The following is an 18855-nucleotide window of genomic DNA, read 5'->3' as shown; positions in this document are numbered from 1 at the left end:
ACATACATCCCCCTCACCCCTCAAACTGCCTCACTGCAAGACATTCACATACATCCCCCTCACCCCTAAAACTGCCTCACAGCAATACATTCACATACATCCCCCTCACCCCTCAAACTGACTCACAGCAAGACATTCACATACATCCCCCTCACCCCTCAAACTGCCTCACAGCAAGACATTCACATACATCCCCCTCACCCCTCAAACTGCCTCACAGCAAGACATTCACATACATCCCCCTCACCCCTCAAACTGCCTCACAGCAAGACATTCACATACATCCACCTCACCCTCAAACTGCCTCAGAGCAAGACATTCACATACATCCCCCTCACCCCTCAAACTGCCTCACAGCAAGACATTCACATACATCCCCCTCACCCCTCAAACTGACTCACAGCAAGACATTCACATACATCCCCCTCACCCCTCAAACTGACTCACAGCAAGACATTCACATACATCCCCCTCACCCCTCAAACTGCCTCACAGCAAGACATTCACATACATCCCCCTCACCGCTCAAACTGCCTCACAGCAAGACATTCACATACATCCCCCTCACCCCTCAAACTGCCTCACAGCAAGACATTCACATACATCCCCTCACCCCTCAAACTGCCTCACTGCAAGACATTCACATACATCCCCCTCACCCCTCAAACTGCCTCACAGCAAGACATTCACATACATCCCCCTCACCCCTCAAACTGACTCACAGCAAGACATTCACATACATCCCCCTCACCCCTCAAACTGCCTCACAGCAAGACATTCACATACATCCCCCTCACCCCTCAAACTGCCTCACAGCAAGACATTCACATACATCCCCCTCACCCCTCAAACTGCCTCACTGCAAGACATTCACATACATCTCCCTCACCCCTCAAACTGCCTCACAGCAAGACATTCACATACATCCCCCTCACCCCTCAAACTGCCTCACAGCAAGACATTCACATACATCCCCCTCACCCCTCAAACTGCCTCACAGCAAGACATTCACATACATCCCCCTCACCCCTCAAACTGCCTCACAGCAAGACATTCACATACATCCCCCTCACCCCTCAAACTGCCTCACTGCAAGACATTCACATACATCCCCCTCACCCCTCAAACTGCCTCACAGCAAGACATTCACATACATCCCCCTCACCCCTCAAACTGCCTCACAGCAAGACATTCACATACATCCCCCTCACCCCTCAAACTGCCTCACTGCAAGACATTCACATATATCCCCCTCGCCCCTCAAACTGCCTCACAGCAAGACATTCACATACATCCCCCTCACCCCTCAAACTGCCTCACAGCAAGACATTCACATACATCCCCCTCACCCCTCAAACTGCCTTTTCTCCCATCCTCTACAGTGTACTCCCTACTTACCCCTCAAACTGCCTCACAGCAAGACATTCACATACATCCCCCTCACCCTTCAAACTGCCTCACTGCAAGACATTCACATACATCCCCCTCACCCCTCAAACTGCCTCACAGCAAGACATTCACATACATCCCCCTCACCCCTCAAACTGCCTCAGAGCAAGACATTCACATACATACATCCCCCCCCTCACTGCCTCCCCTAAAACTGCCTCACAGCAATACATTCACATACATCCCCCTCACCCCTCAAACTGACTCACAGCAAGACATTCACATACATCCCCCTCACTCCCCCTCAAACTGCCTCACAGCAAGACATTCACATACATCCCCCTCACCCCTCAAACTGCCTCACAGCAAGACATTCACATACATCCCCTCACCCCTCAAACTGCCTCACAGCAAGACATTCACATACATCCCCCTCACCCCTCAAACTGCCTCACAGCAAGACATTCACATACATCCCCCTCACCCCTCAAACTGCCTCACAGCAAGACATTCACATACATCCCTACTTACCCCTCAAACTGCCTCACAGCAAGACATTCATATACATCCCCCTCACCCCTCAAACTGCCTCACTGCAAGACATTCACATACATCCCCCTCACCCCTCAAACTGCCTCACAGCAAGACATTCACATACATCCCCCTCACCCCTCAAACTGCCTCACAGCAAGACATTCACATACATCCCCCTCACCCCTCAAAATGCCTCACAGCAAGACATTTACATACACCCCCCTCACCCCTCAAACTCCCTCACTGCAAGACATTCACATACATCTCCCTCACCCCTCAAACTGCCTCACAGCAAGACATTCACATACATCCCCCTCACCCCTCAAACTGCCTCACAGCAAGACATTCACATACATCCCCCTCACCCTCAAACTGCCTCACAGCAAGACATTCACATACATCCCCCTCACCCCTCAAACTGCCTCACAGCAAGACATTCACATACATCCCCCTCACCCCTCAAACTGCCTCACTGCAAGACATTCACATACATCCCCATTCCTCACCCCTCAAACTGCCTCACAGCAAGACATTCACATACATCCCCCTCACCCCTCAAACTGCCTCACAGCAAGACATTCACATACATCCCCCTCACCCCTCAAACTGCCTCACTGCCAGACATTCACATACATCCCCGTCACCCCTCAAACTGCCTCACAGCAAGACATTCACATGCATCCCTACTTACCCCTCAAACTGCCTCACAGCAAGACATTCACATACATCCCCCTCACCCCTCAAACTGCCTCACAGCAAGACATTCACATACATCCCCCTCACCCCTCAAACTGCCTCACAGCAAGACATTCACATACATCCCCCTCACCCCTCAAACTGCCTCACAGCAAGACATTCACATACATCCCCCTCACCCCTCAAACTGCCTCACAGCAAGACATTCACATACATCCCCCTCACCCCTCAAACTGCCTCACAGCAAGACATTCACATACATCCCCCTCACCCTCAAACTGCCTCACAGCAAGACATTCACATACATCCCCCTCACCCCTCAAACTGCCTCACAGCAAGACATTCACATACATCCCCCTCACCCCTCAAACTGCCTCACAGCAAGACATTCACATACATCCCCCTCACCCCTCAAACTGCCTCACTGCAAGACATTCACATACATACCCGTCACCCCTCAAACTCCCTCACAGCAAGACATTCACATACATCCCTACTTACCCCTCAAACTGCCTCACAGCAAGACATTCACATACATCCCTACTTACCCCTCAAACTGACTCACAGCAAAACATTCACATACACCCCTACTCACCCCTCAAACTGCCTCACAGCAAGACATTCACATACATCCCTACTTACCCCTCAAACTGACTCACAGCAAAACATTCACATACACCCCTACTTACCCCTCAAACTGCCTCACAGCGAAACATTCACATACACCCCTACTTACCCCTCAAACTACCTCACAGCAAAACATTCACATACACCCCTACTTACCCCTCAAACATGCAAACACAAAATCCGTATTTCAGTACAGAGGAAAGTATTAGATGTGCATGCCTGCTGCAATGTGTTCATAGTGTAGGTAGAACATCTTACTATTAAGAATGCTGCTTTTGAGGCAGCTTGCATATTTCTGTCAAATCTAATTGCCCTTTGAGCAACACATGTCTGCAAATGCATTCCTCTGATATTAGTTTAGAGTAAAACAAACAAAACAATTCAGATGTTTTATGGTGTGTGTTTTATGGTGTGTGTATGTCCTGATGAATCCGTCAGGGCTAAGGGCAGGGGGTGATGTGCTGACAGCCTCCAGCGTTCATGCCGAGCCCCCTACAGTCCCCCCTTCCTCTTTCTTGTTCCGTCACTCTTCTCTTTCCCTCCCTCTCTCTCGCGCTCCTCTCCTCAGCTCCACACATTTGCTGTGGATTAGCTACGGACAGTAAATTACAGCACCCTGGACTTCTGAGTGATTCCATACCCACCTCTTCACACGTTCCACCTCTCCTTCCCTCCCTCATGTGCCATTTTCCAGTCTAACCCTCTGTCTGTCTGTCTGTCTGTCTGTCTGTCTGTCTGTCTGTCTGTCTGTCTGTCTGTCTGTCTGCTCTCTTCATTTTGATAATTTTTCCCCCCTTTCTATCTGTTATTTTCGTCCTGGTTCCTAGATTCTCTCAACCCTGTCAGAATGATCTTCTCCTGTCTGTCTCTCTCTCTCTCTTTTTAGTTTTACTTCATTCGTTCCTTCGTTCTTCTATGGTGTCACGCTACACAGCATTCTGTCTTTTTCACATCCACCTCCTGTCCCTCCCACTCCTTTATACAAGCAGGTCCCTCTTGTCTTGCCTTCACAGGTTTCTTTAGCTAGTTGCCTCTCTCTATTCCTCCCTCCTATCCCTCTCTCCCAACCTCTCTCTCTTCTACCCTCTCTTTGCTCCCCCCTCTCCTGCCATCTCTCTCTGGAAACAGATGTTGTTTGTCAGATCTTATCATTACTGGCTAATTAAGAAGACATCTCTTCTCATTCTGTTGTTGCTTCTCTCCTCTCTCCTTCTCTCCTCTCTCCTTCTCTCTAACGTCTTTCCCTCTGTCTTTGTTCCTCTCTGAGGAAGGTTTGGGAGGTTCTGTGGTATGTGGGTATATGATAATAGCCTATACATTTTGTCAGTGTTAGTAAGGAAGACTCAGTGTCCTGGAATAATAGTTACATGTATTAGAGGGAGCACATGACACCTTTCTGTGGTACATTTTTACATTTAGACATTTATTTGACACAATATAGTATGTGCCCATATTGCTGCTCTGTAGAATCTTTATGTTATATTTCGGGTTTATTCATGCTGCTGCATTTAGAGCTGCCAGTTTTGTGTCACCGGTGTAGTGTGTGGATTGGAAAGGTCTGTATTGGTATGTATGAGACCTGTCCATGCACAATGGGCTGCTCAATCCAGTGTGAAAGTTTGGGTATTTTAAATCTTCATCCCATAGGACTCTCAAAGCATGCTGGGAAAGGTCGGGCCATTGATGGAGGTATACTGTATTCCCTATCCTCTCCTGCTGGATCTCTGTGTATTTGTCTGTCAGTCTGTCCATCCATAGATCCATATACCTATTACTATCTCTAGTCTTCGTTATTATGCCAAGTGTTGGTTAGTGGAACATAACTTTCAACTTTTTAAACGATTAGAATAATAGCATCATGCCAGCAGTGACGTTGTAAAGTAATTTTAAGATCAAGGAGTTGCCTTGTTCAAAAAGTACACATTCACACTCCTCAGGAGGGTCCATGAGCTCCCATACCTGTCCCTCTAAAACCCCCCCTATCCCCCCTCTCACCTCACAGCCTCGTCTCAGCTGAGGCACTTTTGCGGTGGTAAGCCAGGTGGGTTTACAGAACTACCAAGCTCTATAAATCAGCACTAGTGGTTTAAATGTTTGGCTTTGACACAATTCTCATGTTTAGAGACGGGGTGGGCTGGGCCGGAGGGGTGAGGCTAGGGTGGGCTGGGCCGGAGGGGTGAGGCTAGGGTGGGCTGGGCCAGAGGGGTGAGGCTAGGGTGTGCTGGGCCGGAGGGGTGAGGCTAGGGTGGGCTGGGCCGGAGGGGTGAGGCTAGGGTGAGCTGGGCCAGAGGCGTGAGGCTAGGGTGGGCTGGGCCGGAGGGGTGAGGCTAGGGTGGGCTGGGCCGGAGGGGTGAGGCTAGGGTGGGATGAAATGGAGAAGGGGCCATGGGGGCACAACCAATCCAGCAATCAAACTTTAAGAAACAGAGTCCTCATTCCCCATGCTCTGTTTCAGTCTATGTGGCACATCGCCAATGAATCTAGCTGCTATTTTGATACAACAGGCCAATCTGAGTCCTACCCTCCACTATTGATCTGGTGTACCCATCTCATGTCAGTGTATGATTGTTAGTGTGTAGAGCGGTGGGTGTTGGTATGCCTGACTGTCAACCCATAAAGACAGGTTTAATCCCTGGATCAGAAAAGGCGTCAATGAGAGATTTACATTGTCCAGATTATAGATTATGACAGGTTGGGATTAGGAAAGGTGGGGGTTGCTGGAAATTCGAGAGGACAGAGGTGCATAGCCGTGCACCCAATAAAACTTAACAAAAGTAGGAGAAACCCCTGCTAAAACAAGTTGTTAAGGGTTAGTTAAAAACATATTTTTGTTGTTGTTGATTACTTTTAAAAAAATGATGCAGTTGGACAGGGAGGGTGAGTGATAGGAGGTGAGAGTTATATAAAGTATGTTAAGTAAAGTTGAGTGCACGACTAAGTATTATTTCTGTTGTAAAATATGAGGGGACGGGTTAGTAGGCTTGTGTGAAAGGTCCCGTGGTGGTATGCGACAGAGGGGTATCAGTTCGTGGAGGGTTCTCTGTGCCCCATTAGCAGTGTCAAAGGTCAGGTGCCCCGGGTGTTAACCCTGGTGACCAGTCTAGCTTCCAGTCTGCCAGGGGACCCCGGGATCCAGGGGTATTTATTACCTGCTCCCTAGCCCCCTCCTCCCCAGTCACTCCCTAGCCCCCTCCTCCCCAGTCACTCCCCCCCTCCCCAACTCTCCCCATGGAGAAAAAAAACTCCCCCATCCCTCACCACAACCAATTCCATATATTCATTGGATGCATATCCATACATTGATGCATGACGACCCATCTGTAGAGTTCTGCATCAGCGTAAAATATGATCAGGTCAACTCTGGCCTGTGCACAACTCAGCCAATAGCTAGGAGCCATGACCCTTGCTTGACCCAATACTTGCATATTTTGCGCATACATTTAATTTGTGTTTAAGTTGTGTTCATTGTAGTTTGTTTGTGTGTATGTAATGTTTGTGTGCTTGCATGTGGCATGTGAACATGTGAGCGTGTGTATGTGTGTGTGTGTGTATGAGTTACTGTTCCCAGTGTTTGAGTGTGGCAGAAGAAGGTCCTCAGCATGTCAGTATGTTTTAATGCCTCACATCTGTTTTCCTAATTTTCCTCCCCTACCCCCCCCTCTCCCTCTCCCTCCCTTCTTCTCTCTCACTTTCAATCTTGTCTTTCCCCACCACCTATCCACACCTTCCCTCTCTACTTCCTTCAGTCTTTCAGCCTGTCGTCTAAATACTGATAGAAGGAATATCATGCTCCTGACCTGTCACTCCATCCCTGTTATCTCTCTTCCTTCCTTTCTATCTTCCTTCCTTCTTTCCGCTGTGTTTATTGGTGTTCCTAGATAGAGAACAGAGACACTCCCACCCTGTCAGACTAAATTATCTCCATTTTAGTCCTCTTTCGCTACCTCTCATGGTTCAAATCCCTCCCAAGTCTTTTATTGAAATGTGATTATGTCATCATTAATGCAGATGTCTGAAACTACCCGTCTCCAGTCTCACATGAGCAGGACTGATCTCCCACAGGAAGACAAGGCTGCAGGAACTGGTCTAGTTATGTGGGAGCTTCATATGGCCTCTATAAAGCCTGTATTATAGCTGATAAATCTATGTATGTAGCATAAAGATCTGTTGACACTGATACAGCTTTGTGTCTAATCAGCATAGATAGAGAGTGATGTGTTGTGTCTTTGTGACATGGCAGTTCATGTCAGTAGTAATTAAGGTTGATAAATGCCAATAAAAGTTATTGTTAGGGGTCCTGTGCAGCTTTTGTTCTAGCAGTGTGTAACGGCTCAGCTACATGTAACAGATGCCTTAGATAGGACTGACTGAGGCTGAACGTGGTCTGAAGGCAAGTCGATGCATAAGTGAACATGTAGGACTAATACAATTACAGAGTTAAGTTTGTAACTTTGCTGTTACTGCAGTGTCATGACTTACTCTGTCATTTTTTTGAACTCGTTTTAGTTAAGAAAGTTGTCACCCTGCGAATTGCTTAACCCACGCTGTGAGGCCTGTGTTTAGTCTTGGGAACTGAAGCAGATGCAGACAAAGGGGATCTGGAGGCCTCGACAGAGATACAGACTGGAAGACTGAGGGGAAAACAGACTCCCCATTGAGCCAGTGTGGAAATTGATCCCAAGGCTTAAGACTTGGGCCTACCTTTTGTTTGTGTTTCCTAATCAGGGTCTCTGAGGAGGGTCGTGGGGAACACCAGTTGGAGGGGTTATAGCTTGATCTACATTAATGACAACTGGACAACTCATTAAATATTAAACTGGCATCTCAACTAGTCCCCCCCCCCCCCCCACAATTTTTTTTTCTCCAAATTAAATAGTGATTGAATGGGAAATATGATCGAATGGGAAATAAATTCCAGTGACTGTGTATGGTTATGTACGTTTATGGAATAACAACTTTGAGTAAGAGAGGCAGAGCTGCAAATACATACCTATGAGTCTAATCTACAGTGTAGCTAATAGAGTTCTCCTATGAAAGTCCTGGACCTTCCTCCGCGCACACAGTTTCCTTCTGACATCCAGATGAATGTTTTCCAAGTCCTCCTCTTCTCTAGCCTGTGGGCGGGGAGGTGTGTGGGCGTGTTGCATTACCTAAACAAAACAAACAATGGTGATATTAAACTTTGCGACCACAATAGAGGGGGAAAAAAGAGGGTCCTCGACTTCTTATTAATTATGCAAGATTAGTCTAATTATAATTCAGCAAATGAATGTGTGGCAGAAGGTGCGAGGCGACGGGGCTGGAAGATTTGCATGTTAAGTGGGTAGGGGAAAGTGGCTAATGCATGCTAATATATGCACCAACGTCTCGCTTTAATTTCAGCATTTGCAGCTGTGTGTGTCCGAACTGAGGGGGGTGAAAAGTTGACTGAATGGGGTTTGGGGCGACAGAGGTGGTGGTGGTGGAGGGTGTTGTATGGAAGTGTGTATGATGTTACACAAGTTAACACAGTGAGGGAATAATGGGTGAAAGTCAGAATAAAGGAGAAACAAATCCACACTGACCAGTGGGAATGTCTGCATAGAACATGTCCTATCTCAAAGAGGGTCGTCGCTACATGTACAATGTGTCCTTAATGGGATGTCACACATCCCTGCTGTGAAGTCACCAATGCGACTGGTTGGAGTGAGCGGTCAGTGCTGGCTGGGTGCACTTGAAGTGGCCAGAGATCCAAAGAGCAGGTGGCCGGGCAGGGAGAGGAGAGTGTCTAGGACAGAGCCGGGCCATGGCCACAGTCATTTAGCCCAACAAAGGAGCCTGCGGTAATGTTGTCATAAATTACTTTGCAGCGTCTCTGTATGGGAGTTCCCACATGAACTTGAAGCAAATTAATATAATGTTCCCTGTCATATATCAGGGTAGAAGTCACATATCTCAAGTGCACTGTTAAAAAGAAGTGGACCAAAACAGCAGAACATAATCCAATATATCCCTCATCAGCAGATATGAAGCCAACTGGATTCAAACACTGAGCATAACACACTGTAACATATCATATAAATCATGACAGCATGATAGATACTGTACAGAGAGAGGATAGAGAGGTAAGGGAGGGAAATACAGAGAGGGGGGAGTGAGGGCGTGAAAGATGGAGAGAGAGATGGGGATTGGGATAGAAAGAGGAGGAAGTAGTTAGAGGGAGGGAGAGGCTATGTGGCCTGTTGTGCACATCCACCCGGAGCCCAACTGTAGAGGAGCGGAGAGGTTGGAGGTCCGAGCTCTCACTAATAAATCATAATCATCCCCCGCCAACAACAATATTGATTGTCCTCCACTGAAATAGTTCAAATCAAGAAATATTGGACACTGTTTTGGAAGCAAGCGTTCGTTCTGAATAAGGGCCTGTTCGTGAGGGAGGAGGGGAGGAAGTGATGGAAGAAGAGAGAGAAAGCGGCTGAGAGAGGGAAGGAGAGAGAGAAAGCGGCTGAGAGAGGGAAGAAGAGAGAGAAAGCGGCTGAGAGAGGGAAGGAGAGAGAAAGCGGCTGAGAGAGGGAAGGAGAGAGAGAAAGCGGCTGAGAGAGGGAAGAAGAGAGAGAAAGCGGCTGAGAGAGGGAAGGAGAGAGAGAAAGCGGCTGAGAGAGGGAAGGAGAGAGAGAAAGCGGCTGAGAGAGGGAAGGAGAGAGAGAAAGCGGCTGAGAGAGGGAAGGAGAGAGAGAGAAAGCGGCTGAGAGAGGGAAGGGAGAGAGAGAAAGCGGCTGAGAGAGGGAAGGAGAGAGAGAAAGCGGCTGAGAGGGAAGGAGAGAGAGAAAGCGGCTGAGAGAGGGAAGGAGAGAGAGAAAGCGGCTGAGAGAGGGAAGGAGAGAGAGAAAGCGGCTGAGAGAGGGAAGGGAGAGAGAAAGCGGCTGAGAGAGGGAAGGAGAGAGAAAGCGGCTGAGAGAGGGAAGGAGAGAGAGAAAGCGGCTGAGAGAGGGAAGGAGAGAGAGAAAGCGGCTGAGAGAGGGAAGGAGAGAGAGAAAGCGGCTGAGAGAGGGAAGGAGAGAGAGAAAGCGGCTGAGAGAGGGAAGGAGAGAGAGAAAGCGGCTGAGAGAGGGAAGGAGAGAGAGAAAGCGGCTGAGAGAGGGAAGGAGAGATTACTATTGGATTGAAGGGTCCTGGGCTGCGGAGCCAATAGAAAGTCCCTCGCCAAACAAACTCTATCCATTAACATGACTTATATTTGCAGTGTTCACAATGTGGGTGGGATTGGATAACTGGCTGCCCAGCTCCTGCTTCTCAAGCTCCCCATCATTTATCCTCATCACTGTTGTTATTTGTTTAATTTCAGCTTTGGGTGTGTCAGTGAAATTGAGCCCATATTTGTGGCTAAAATGACAAAGCATCTGATCCATGAACACACATATATCAGTTGTCCTGATCTAACCATGTCCCATTTCACTCTCAGTCTCTTTTTCTCTTCAGACCATTTCTTTACTCCCTCAACTCCCTCCACTATCTCCCCAGCTCCCCTGCCTCCTCTCCATCTCCCCTGCCTATACCCTTTCTATCTCTTCCTCCCCCACCCCACCCCTCCCTCTCTCTCTCTCTCTCTCTCTCGGAATGTGTTCCTTGTGGTTGCCTTCTCTTTCCAATCTCTGTCTTTACCTATCAGCGTGGGGACTTTGGGATTGCGGCAGAGCTGCGTTGCCATGGCAGCGGGCTGTGTTGCCGAACTGTGTACACCTGGGATTTGGAGTCTCTCCCCTCCCCCTCCCCTCCCTCCCCCTCCCCTCCCTCCCCTCCCCTCCCCTCCCCCTCCCCTCCCTCCTCAGCTTCATTTCAGACTCTCCAGCTCTCGCTCCCTCTCTCTGCTCTTCTCTGCTGTAGTGGAGGCTATCAGCCCCCCCTCTCTCTCTCAGATATACACACACACAAACACAGTTAATGAGATACATACATATGAAAACACACCCACAAACCTCATTCAAACATGCACATGTGCACATGTACATACAAATTCTCTGTCCTTCTAGTTTCACTTTTTCTCTTCCACCACAGTTCTAATGTGGGGGTTCAAAAACAGCATTGCGGGGTACCATGTTCCCCAGAGTCCCCTGGCATACATCCCTGTCTCCTGTTCACTTTGAAACACAGCAGTAGTTTTCACTGGACTGAATTTCAAATTCTTATCATTTGATTTAAAGTGTAATAACATTGGCTCTAATGCTAAACTAAACAGCAGTGATTAATGCCAGGGCAGATATCACGCAGCAGCATTGACACACACTCACTCTCAGATGTTCATAATGCATATATGACCGGAACAGTAATCAGCATCTTCTTGACTGACAGGCCAACAAATAATGAATGCATTGTTCACGTTATGTTTTCTTGTCTATTGAGTTAATGATTTTTATGTACTTGTCCTGTTTTTTTCTCTTACCCCTGCAGGTTCTTCTTGAAGTTTTTCTTGAAGTGTAACCAGAATTGTCTGAAGACAGCAGGAAACCCAAGGGACATGAGAAGATTTCAGGTATGGAGAGTAGGAGAGAGAGGTTTGTGTACATGTGCGAGAGGGAAAGAGAGAGAGAGGTTTGTGTATGTGTGCGAGAGGGAAAGAGAGAGAGAGGTTTGTGTACGTGTGCGAGAGGGAAAGAGAGAGAGAGGTTTGTGTATGTGTGTGAGAGGGAAAGAGAGAGAGAGGTTTGTGTACGTGTGCGAGAGGGAAAGAGAGAGAGAGAGGTTTGTGTACGTGTGCGAGAGGGAAAGAGAGAGAGAGGTTTGTGTACGTGTGCGAGAGGGAACGAGAGAGAGCGTGTGTGCAGCATATATGATGTTGAAAATAGCAATTATTCTATTCTATCTAAAATAGAATAAAAACTATCCCACCTTGCCTTCCTCTCTACTTTCACAAAGAGGGATTTTTTTGTTCAGGGTCTGCCCAGGTATAGTTGGGACCACATTTCTCCATTCCGTAGCCCGAAGCACTGCTTAGACATTTTCCAATGGAAGGAATGGAGGGGAAAGTTAAAGGTGAAAGTACAAAATCTACAGTGAAACAAAGAGGGAGAGAAGGGAAAAGGGTGTATTGGGGTGGGAGAGACAAGGGGGAGGCGGGCAGGAAATAGGCTGAGGTGTTTCAGGAAGTTGTCAAGAATTGAGTGATTGGCTCCAGATGGGGGAGGTCATGCTCCGTGACCCAGGAAGTGGTCACAGGGGACACTCCCGCTTCACTTCCTCTGCTGTCTTTCAGCACCGGAGCCACTGTCTGTCTCTCTCTCTCTCTCGTTCCTCTTCTCTTTTCTTTTCTCTTCTCTCTCTCCCGGATCTCTCTGCCTCTCCCTTTTTCTCTCTCTCCCTGTCTTCTACCATGTTTGTTTTAACTCCTGCGCTTTGACGCATGCTGAGAAGTTATGAGCGGGCGGCCGCTCCGAGGCCCTCACCTCCAGGTTAAAAGGCGATTAGAGCTGGACAGGAGCCTGTTTATGGTGCTTGATCAACAATTTACTGTTATTTTCCTATAGATTCCTCACCACTCAACCATCTACAAGCACATCTGCTTTCTCTCTCTCTCTTTCCTTCTCAGCATCTGTGCTCCAGAGTCTCTTCATGTGCAGCTCTGGGATTCTGAAACACTTCTGTCTTATCTTTGCCCTTACACATCACTTTCTTATTGTAAAGCCTATTTCAAAATGTCTCAAGCTTAGTCTTTCAGTACTTCATAGACATAGACCCTACACCACCATCAACACCCCCTCCTGCATGTATACCTATAGATATACAGTATGGACACTCTTAAACACACAGACCCAAGGCAAGCACACAAGAATACACATTTTGTATGCATGTCCTCCATGGGGAACTGATGTATCTCGTGGAGAGGGTAGGGACACACATGCTGTTGGCCAGGAATCAAATTAGGTTCACCATATATCACACTCTACTTTAACGGCCAGTACAAATAGGAGATTCAGTCCATATGTCTGGTGTCAGTGAGGGATTAGGCCTGAACCTCTGTGAGCTGTTGGTCCAGACCACAACTCCAACCACAGTCTCAGGAGGGGAGAGGAGGGGGGAGAGAAAGGGAGAGGCCACAGAGAGGGGGGCGGTGATGTAAAAATATGATATAGTGTAGTAGGGTTGTCACATTACCCATTGAGAAATATTCCTATCAGCTGGATGTTGAAATGGATTGTGGCCAAGGGATTTTGCAGGAAACCAAATCTCACAAAAAGTGAACTGATATCACTTATAAACCCAGATAGACTCATGGTATGTATTTTCCTCTTCCCCGTCCTCCCCTGTCTTTTAGGTGGCCCTGTCCAGCACTGTCAGTGTAGACGGCCATGTCTTAGCCGTGTCTGACAACATGTTTGTCCACAATAACTCCAAACATGGCCGGAGAGCTCGCAGGCTAGAGCCTGGAGAGTCAGTGGAGAACGGTATGGAGTATGGTAAGAAGAGACCCAACACGGCCTGCCCTGGGGTCCTGATACATCAGGAACACACTCATACTGTAGGCATTCATACTGTAGACATTCCTACTGTAGACATTCCTACTGTAGACATTCCTACTGTAGACATTCATACTGTAGACATTCCTACTGTAGACATTCATACTGTAGACATTCCTACTGTAGACATTCATACTGTAGACATTCCTACTGTAGACACTCATACTGTAGACATTCATACTGTAGACATTCCTACTGTAGACATTCCTACTGTAGACATTCATACTGTAGACATTCCTACTGTAGACATTCATACTGTAGACACTCATACTGTAGACATTCCTACTGTAGACATTCCTACTGTAGACATTCATACTGTAGACATTCCTACTGTAGACATTCCTACTGTAGACATTCCTACTGTAGACACTCATACTGTAGACATTCCTACTGTAGACATTCCTACTGTAGACATTCCTACTGTAGACATTCATACTGTGCTTCTACATCTGTAGAAGCACTTTGCAACAACTGCTGATACATTTGATTGATGGATTAACTACTGCTGTACTAATGGCTAACCTCAAGGTCTAGGGCTGACACCCTGAAACAGACACTAAATACATTGCCAAGAGATGCAATAAGTTATATTAAAATGACATTATTGCCCTTCCTCTCCAGCCACCCCATGTATCAAAGCCATCAGCCCCAGTGAGGGCTGGACCACGGGCGGGGCCATGGTCATCGTGATCGGGGAGAACTTCTTTGACGGGCTGCAGGTGGTGTTCGGCAGCATGCTGGTGTGGAGCGAGGTAGCTATGTGGCTTCACTGTAACTGTCTCTTTAAAACAACTCATTAACGAGACTTACTGATTGAAAACATAAGGGACAAGGTAACAAAAGCATATGGCTTGTCTCATTTTGTCCAGTCATTTAGTGGCTGCCTTCTACATGTTGGCATTATGAGAGCAAACCGCATTATTCTGTCAGATACTGTAGACTGTCAAACAGTCGTTGCTCATTCCTTCTCTGTCTTGTCCCTGTTTCTCTCCCTCTCTTAGTTGATCACGCCCCACGCCATCCGTGTCCAGACGCCCCCACGCCACATCCCGGGGGTCGTGGAGGTCACGCTGTCCTACAAATCTAAACAATTCTGTAAGGGGGCACCTGGACGCTTTATCTATACAGGTAAACACACACCTCCTATTAACCCCACCGCCCCAGCCATATCTACCCTATCCAGCAACCATTCACCAACAACATATCAAACAGCACCATTCCATGGGATGAGTCAGGACCAAGTGCTCATGTATCTGTGGGTGTGTTTGTGTATAGCGCTGAATGAGCCCACCATAGACTACGGTTTCCAGAGGCTTCAAAAGGTCATTCCCAGACACCCTGGTGACCCTGACAAACTAGCTAAGGTGAGTGAGAACATACCACACATAGTGAGATGATGTACATGCCATATGTCACCACACCTCACCTTTGACAATAAAGTACACTATGTAACACCAGAGGCTAATTCATGTCTCTCTGTCTGTGTGTAGGAGATGCTACTGAAGAGAGCAGCTGATCTGGTAGAGGCCTTGTATGGAAACCCACACAGTAATCAGGTAACCAGCACTGTTTAGTCGCTCCGTTTCTCTACTAATTCCACTCATCAATAACTACTGTAAATCTGTGAGGTCTGGGTTAGTAACAGTTTGTATTGTCTCTCTTTAGGACATGTTGCTGAAGCGTGCAGCGGACATCGCTGAGGCCCTGTACAGTGTTCCCCGTCCCCACAGCCAGCTGCAGGCCCTGCCCAGCTCCCCAGCCCACGGCAGTGTCATGGGCCTGGGCTCATACCCCTCCCAGCTGGGGGTTAGCATTGGTGAGCCAGGACAAACCAGCCAAGGTGAGCAGGACAAGACTTACAATTGGATCTGGCCCTTTGATTTCCTTCTAGTTGGTGATATTATCCCCAGTGGGAAAATCACTTGTGTCTTCCTGTCTTTTACTATCCTCTGTCTTTCTTGTTCTAACACTTTGTATTTCTCTCTCTCTTTGTTTCCCTCTCTCTGGCTCCAGGTTATATTCGTAACTCCAGCAGTTTGTCCCCCCGGGGGTACCCCTCTGCCTCCACCCCTCAGCAGTCGGGCTATGGGGGTGGTGGAGGCATGAGTGGGGGGTACGGGGCAGTGCCCATGACTAGTCTGGGGGTGCCAGGGTCCCCTGGTTTCAGCAGTGCCTCCCCCAATGGTTCTCCCTATGGCAGTGAGTGTCTCTCCTTTTACTCAATCAATCTATCCTGTGTTTTCCTCCTGTACCTGTTACAATAAAACATAATTTTCCACCATTGACAAAGGTTGACCATTGCCTAGAATCCTTCTGTTATAAAGTAACATCTCTCTCTCTCTCTCTCTCTCTCTCTCTCTCTCTCTCTCATATCCACAGTAATGCCATCTAGTCCCACTATCCCGGGTTCCAGCTCCTCCTCCCTCCTGCCATTCTCCTCCTTCCCGTCCTCAGCCAAACAAAAGAGCGCCTTCGCTCCTGTCCTCCGGCCCCAGGGCTCCTCCTCTCCTGCCTGTCCTGCTTCAGGAGGCAACAGCTTCAGAGGTAGAACCAAACTACAATCTTAGAAACATCTCTTTGTGTGTTAAAGCCCCCCTCTTTCTTTCTAAAAACTAATCTATGCCCACATACACATAGTTTAGGCAGGCATGACAATACAATATGTCTGTTTTTTGGGGGGTTATAATAATGATTGCCATTGTCAAGAATAAGATTTTATCTAAAACATAATAGATTATTACTATTCTCTTTCTCTATAGCGATGACTGGCCTGGTAGTTCCCCCGATGTAGCAGCACTCCACCACCTCCCATCCATCACCAACAAACCAGACCAGACCAATGCTCCCACACTGCTGCCCCTCTGCAGGCACTGACAGGGATAAATGGAACACACACTGACTTCTCAACCACCAACAACTCTCCTCACTGATGCCCTGCCGCTTGTTGAGTCCATGTTTCATCCAACTGAATGAAAGGGAATGGGACAGAAAGAGTCAAAAGACCAGCCAGTCACTCCAGATGCAGAGAGAAGAAGACCTCTTCATCTGCAGTAGCTGTAAAGACATGAGATTTCCTTGGGCCACACCACAACACAATGGAGCTCTATGGGTGTCTTTTGGTGTCTCTGTATTTTGAAAGGACAGCAGAAGTCAACGTCAAGATGCCTTCACGAGCTTCAAAAGCACTTGTACCACCCAATGCTACAGCCATATGCCTACCCTGAACTGATCAATCTCTTGGCTAGCAGTGTGCTTGAAGAAAATGTCTGTTGATGATTTGTTGTTAGAGTACTGAACTGAATGGACAATGGACAACTCTGATACTATGTGCTGAAAGTCTATGAAGCAGGGTGCTATTTGTCTCTGTCAGGACACTGTCAAAGGCATGTATGTACATTGTCCCTGAGAAGACTCCAAGTTTTTTGTAGCAGAGTTTTTGAAGGTGATTTACATTCCAGAATGATAGACCCTTTATTTTTTGTTCTGATCCCCATCATTTTACAAGGGCAAACTCTTTGTCCTCCAGGGTTGGTAATACAACATTTATTCATATATTGATTTATTTAAGAAGAAAAAAACAAGCAATTTAACTTATTATTATAGTTACTTTAGGGAATAATATAAACGTGTTTTAATTCCTTTTTTGCAATTGTTATAAATATGATTATGTTATCGCTATGTTGCCATTGTTGTTGTTTTAATTGAAATCTTTGGGGTTTTGTCAGACATGACTGATGATTAACACATAAGAGAGAATGAAGTAATACGCCATGAAACGTTTATTTGAAATCAGTTCTTGGCCAATACTTTTCCCTGGTTAGTCACATAACAAAATAGAACTGTTATGTTCAGTGTAAAAAAAATCACATTACCTTGCTGTTCTCCATAAAGGAAAATGAGTTCGCCTATATTATTATTCATTTCCTTTTTATGCATGTTATTTCCACACTGATTTCCTGCTATTATTTCATTACATGTTGCAAATTTGAAATTGTATGTCAAAGTTTAGGATTTTTAATTGTTCATTCATTTGATGTTTTTCATCCCATAGTCTCTGGTCACGATGCAGTAAAGTAACAAGCATACATAAACTGAAAACAAAGTAAGGAACATGTTGGGAATTTGTTATAAACCCATGCAACAGTTTTCTTACTCACTGTTGTAGCACAATACAAACATCATACTCAGGATTAGAAAACAAAGAATTGAAAAGAGGTAGCTAACATCTATTCAAAGTTGTTTGTTGTGTTTTGCTGGTTTTATTTATTTGAAAGTCGTTAGTAAAATGTAAGGTTACTCAAAGTTTTTTTCTCCCAAAACCTATCTTTCTTTTTTAATGGTACAGAATAACATGATGACTGTCTGAAAATGTGATGTGTATATCTTAAACTGTAATTATATTTTGTCCTCCCAAATAAAACAAAAAAATCACAGTAAGAACTCACTGTTGGTAATAATTCAGAACTGTGTGTTTGCATTATGCAATTAGACATGGTATAGAAATGTACAGATATCCATAGTACAGCATGTGAGTTGAGGTTTTGTTATGTACAGCATTATGGTAATATTTCAAGTCCACACCAAGACTATTTTTTAACTCACCTGTATGTTTGTATAGTTTGACACAAACCTGATGAGGCGCAGCATCTTAATTGTGGAGTGAGCGTTGCAGACTGTAGCTACTGCCTGTGAAGATAAACAACATCCCCCATCACTCTCCTCTCCTCCACTCCAGCAGCAAACCTGCTTATTCCTCTAAGGACCAGGCCTCTGGGGGCCCCACTAAGAACCACATGAGCCTCTCCTCCTTCGCTCTCTCTGGCGTGTGCCCTCTTTTTCTCCCTCTCGCTACCCTGCCATTACTTCTTTCAGTCTTTGTTTCAATCCCCTTTCATCCCTTCTTTCTTTCTCCCTCTCTCCCTCTGTAATGGCTTCTCTCTGTTAATGTAATTAGCACTGGTAAAGGAGGGCAGTTAATTACCAGCTCTTTTTTGATGGGGTAATTAATGTTATGCCAGGAAACAGCAACTGTTTCATTAACACAGCGCTCAAAGCAGCGAGGGGGTTGGGCAGTGCTGAGTGTATGCATGTCCATATGTGCATCAATGTGTGTGGTTGG

General features: G+C 46.6%; 1 protein-coding gene across 1 annotated transcript in view; it reads left to right on the top strand.

Annotated features, from left to right (window-relative positions):
* LOC135513531 (transcription factor COE2-like) overlaps positions 1 to 18162 on the top strand; it is a 68154-nt gene extending 49992 nt beyond the window's left edge. The window contains exons 7-16 of the mRNA XM_064936411.1: positions 11674 to 11755; positions 13535 to 13676; positions 14358 to 14488; positions 14738 to 14864; positions 15012 to 15100; positions 15227 to 15292; positions 15402 to 15576; positions 15750 to 15935; positions 16116 to 16280; positions 16496 to 18162. Coding sequence (XP_064792483.1) covers positions 11674 to 11755; positions 13535 to 13676; positions 14358 to 14488; positions 14738 to 14864; positions 15012 to 15100; positions 15227 to 15292; positions 15402 to 15576; positions 15750 to 15935; positions 16116 to 16280; positions 16496 to 16527 — 1195 coding nt within the window. The 3' untranslated portion in view covers positions 16528 to 18162. The remainder of the gene's footprint in view (positions 1 to 11673; positions 11756 to 13534; positions 13677 to 14357; positions 14489 to 14737; positions 14865 to 15011; positions 15101 to 15226; positions 15293 to 15401; positions 15577 to 15749; positions 15936 to 16115; positions 16281 to 16495) is intronic.
* The last annotated feature ends 693 nt before the right edge of the window (positions 18163 to 18855 follow it).

This window comes from Oncorhynchus masou, chromosome 25, assembly GCF_036934945.1.
Source record: "Oncorhynchus masou masou isolate Uvic2021 chromosome 25, UVic_Omas_1.1, whole genome shotgun sequence".
Classification (NCBI taxonomy): Eukaryota; Metazoa; Chordata; class Actinopteri; order Salmoniformes; family Salmonidae; genus Oncorhynchus; species Oncorhynchus masou.
This window is presented reverse-complemented; position numbering and strand designations above follow the sequence as displayed.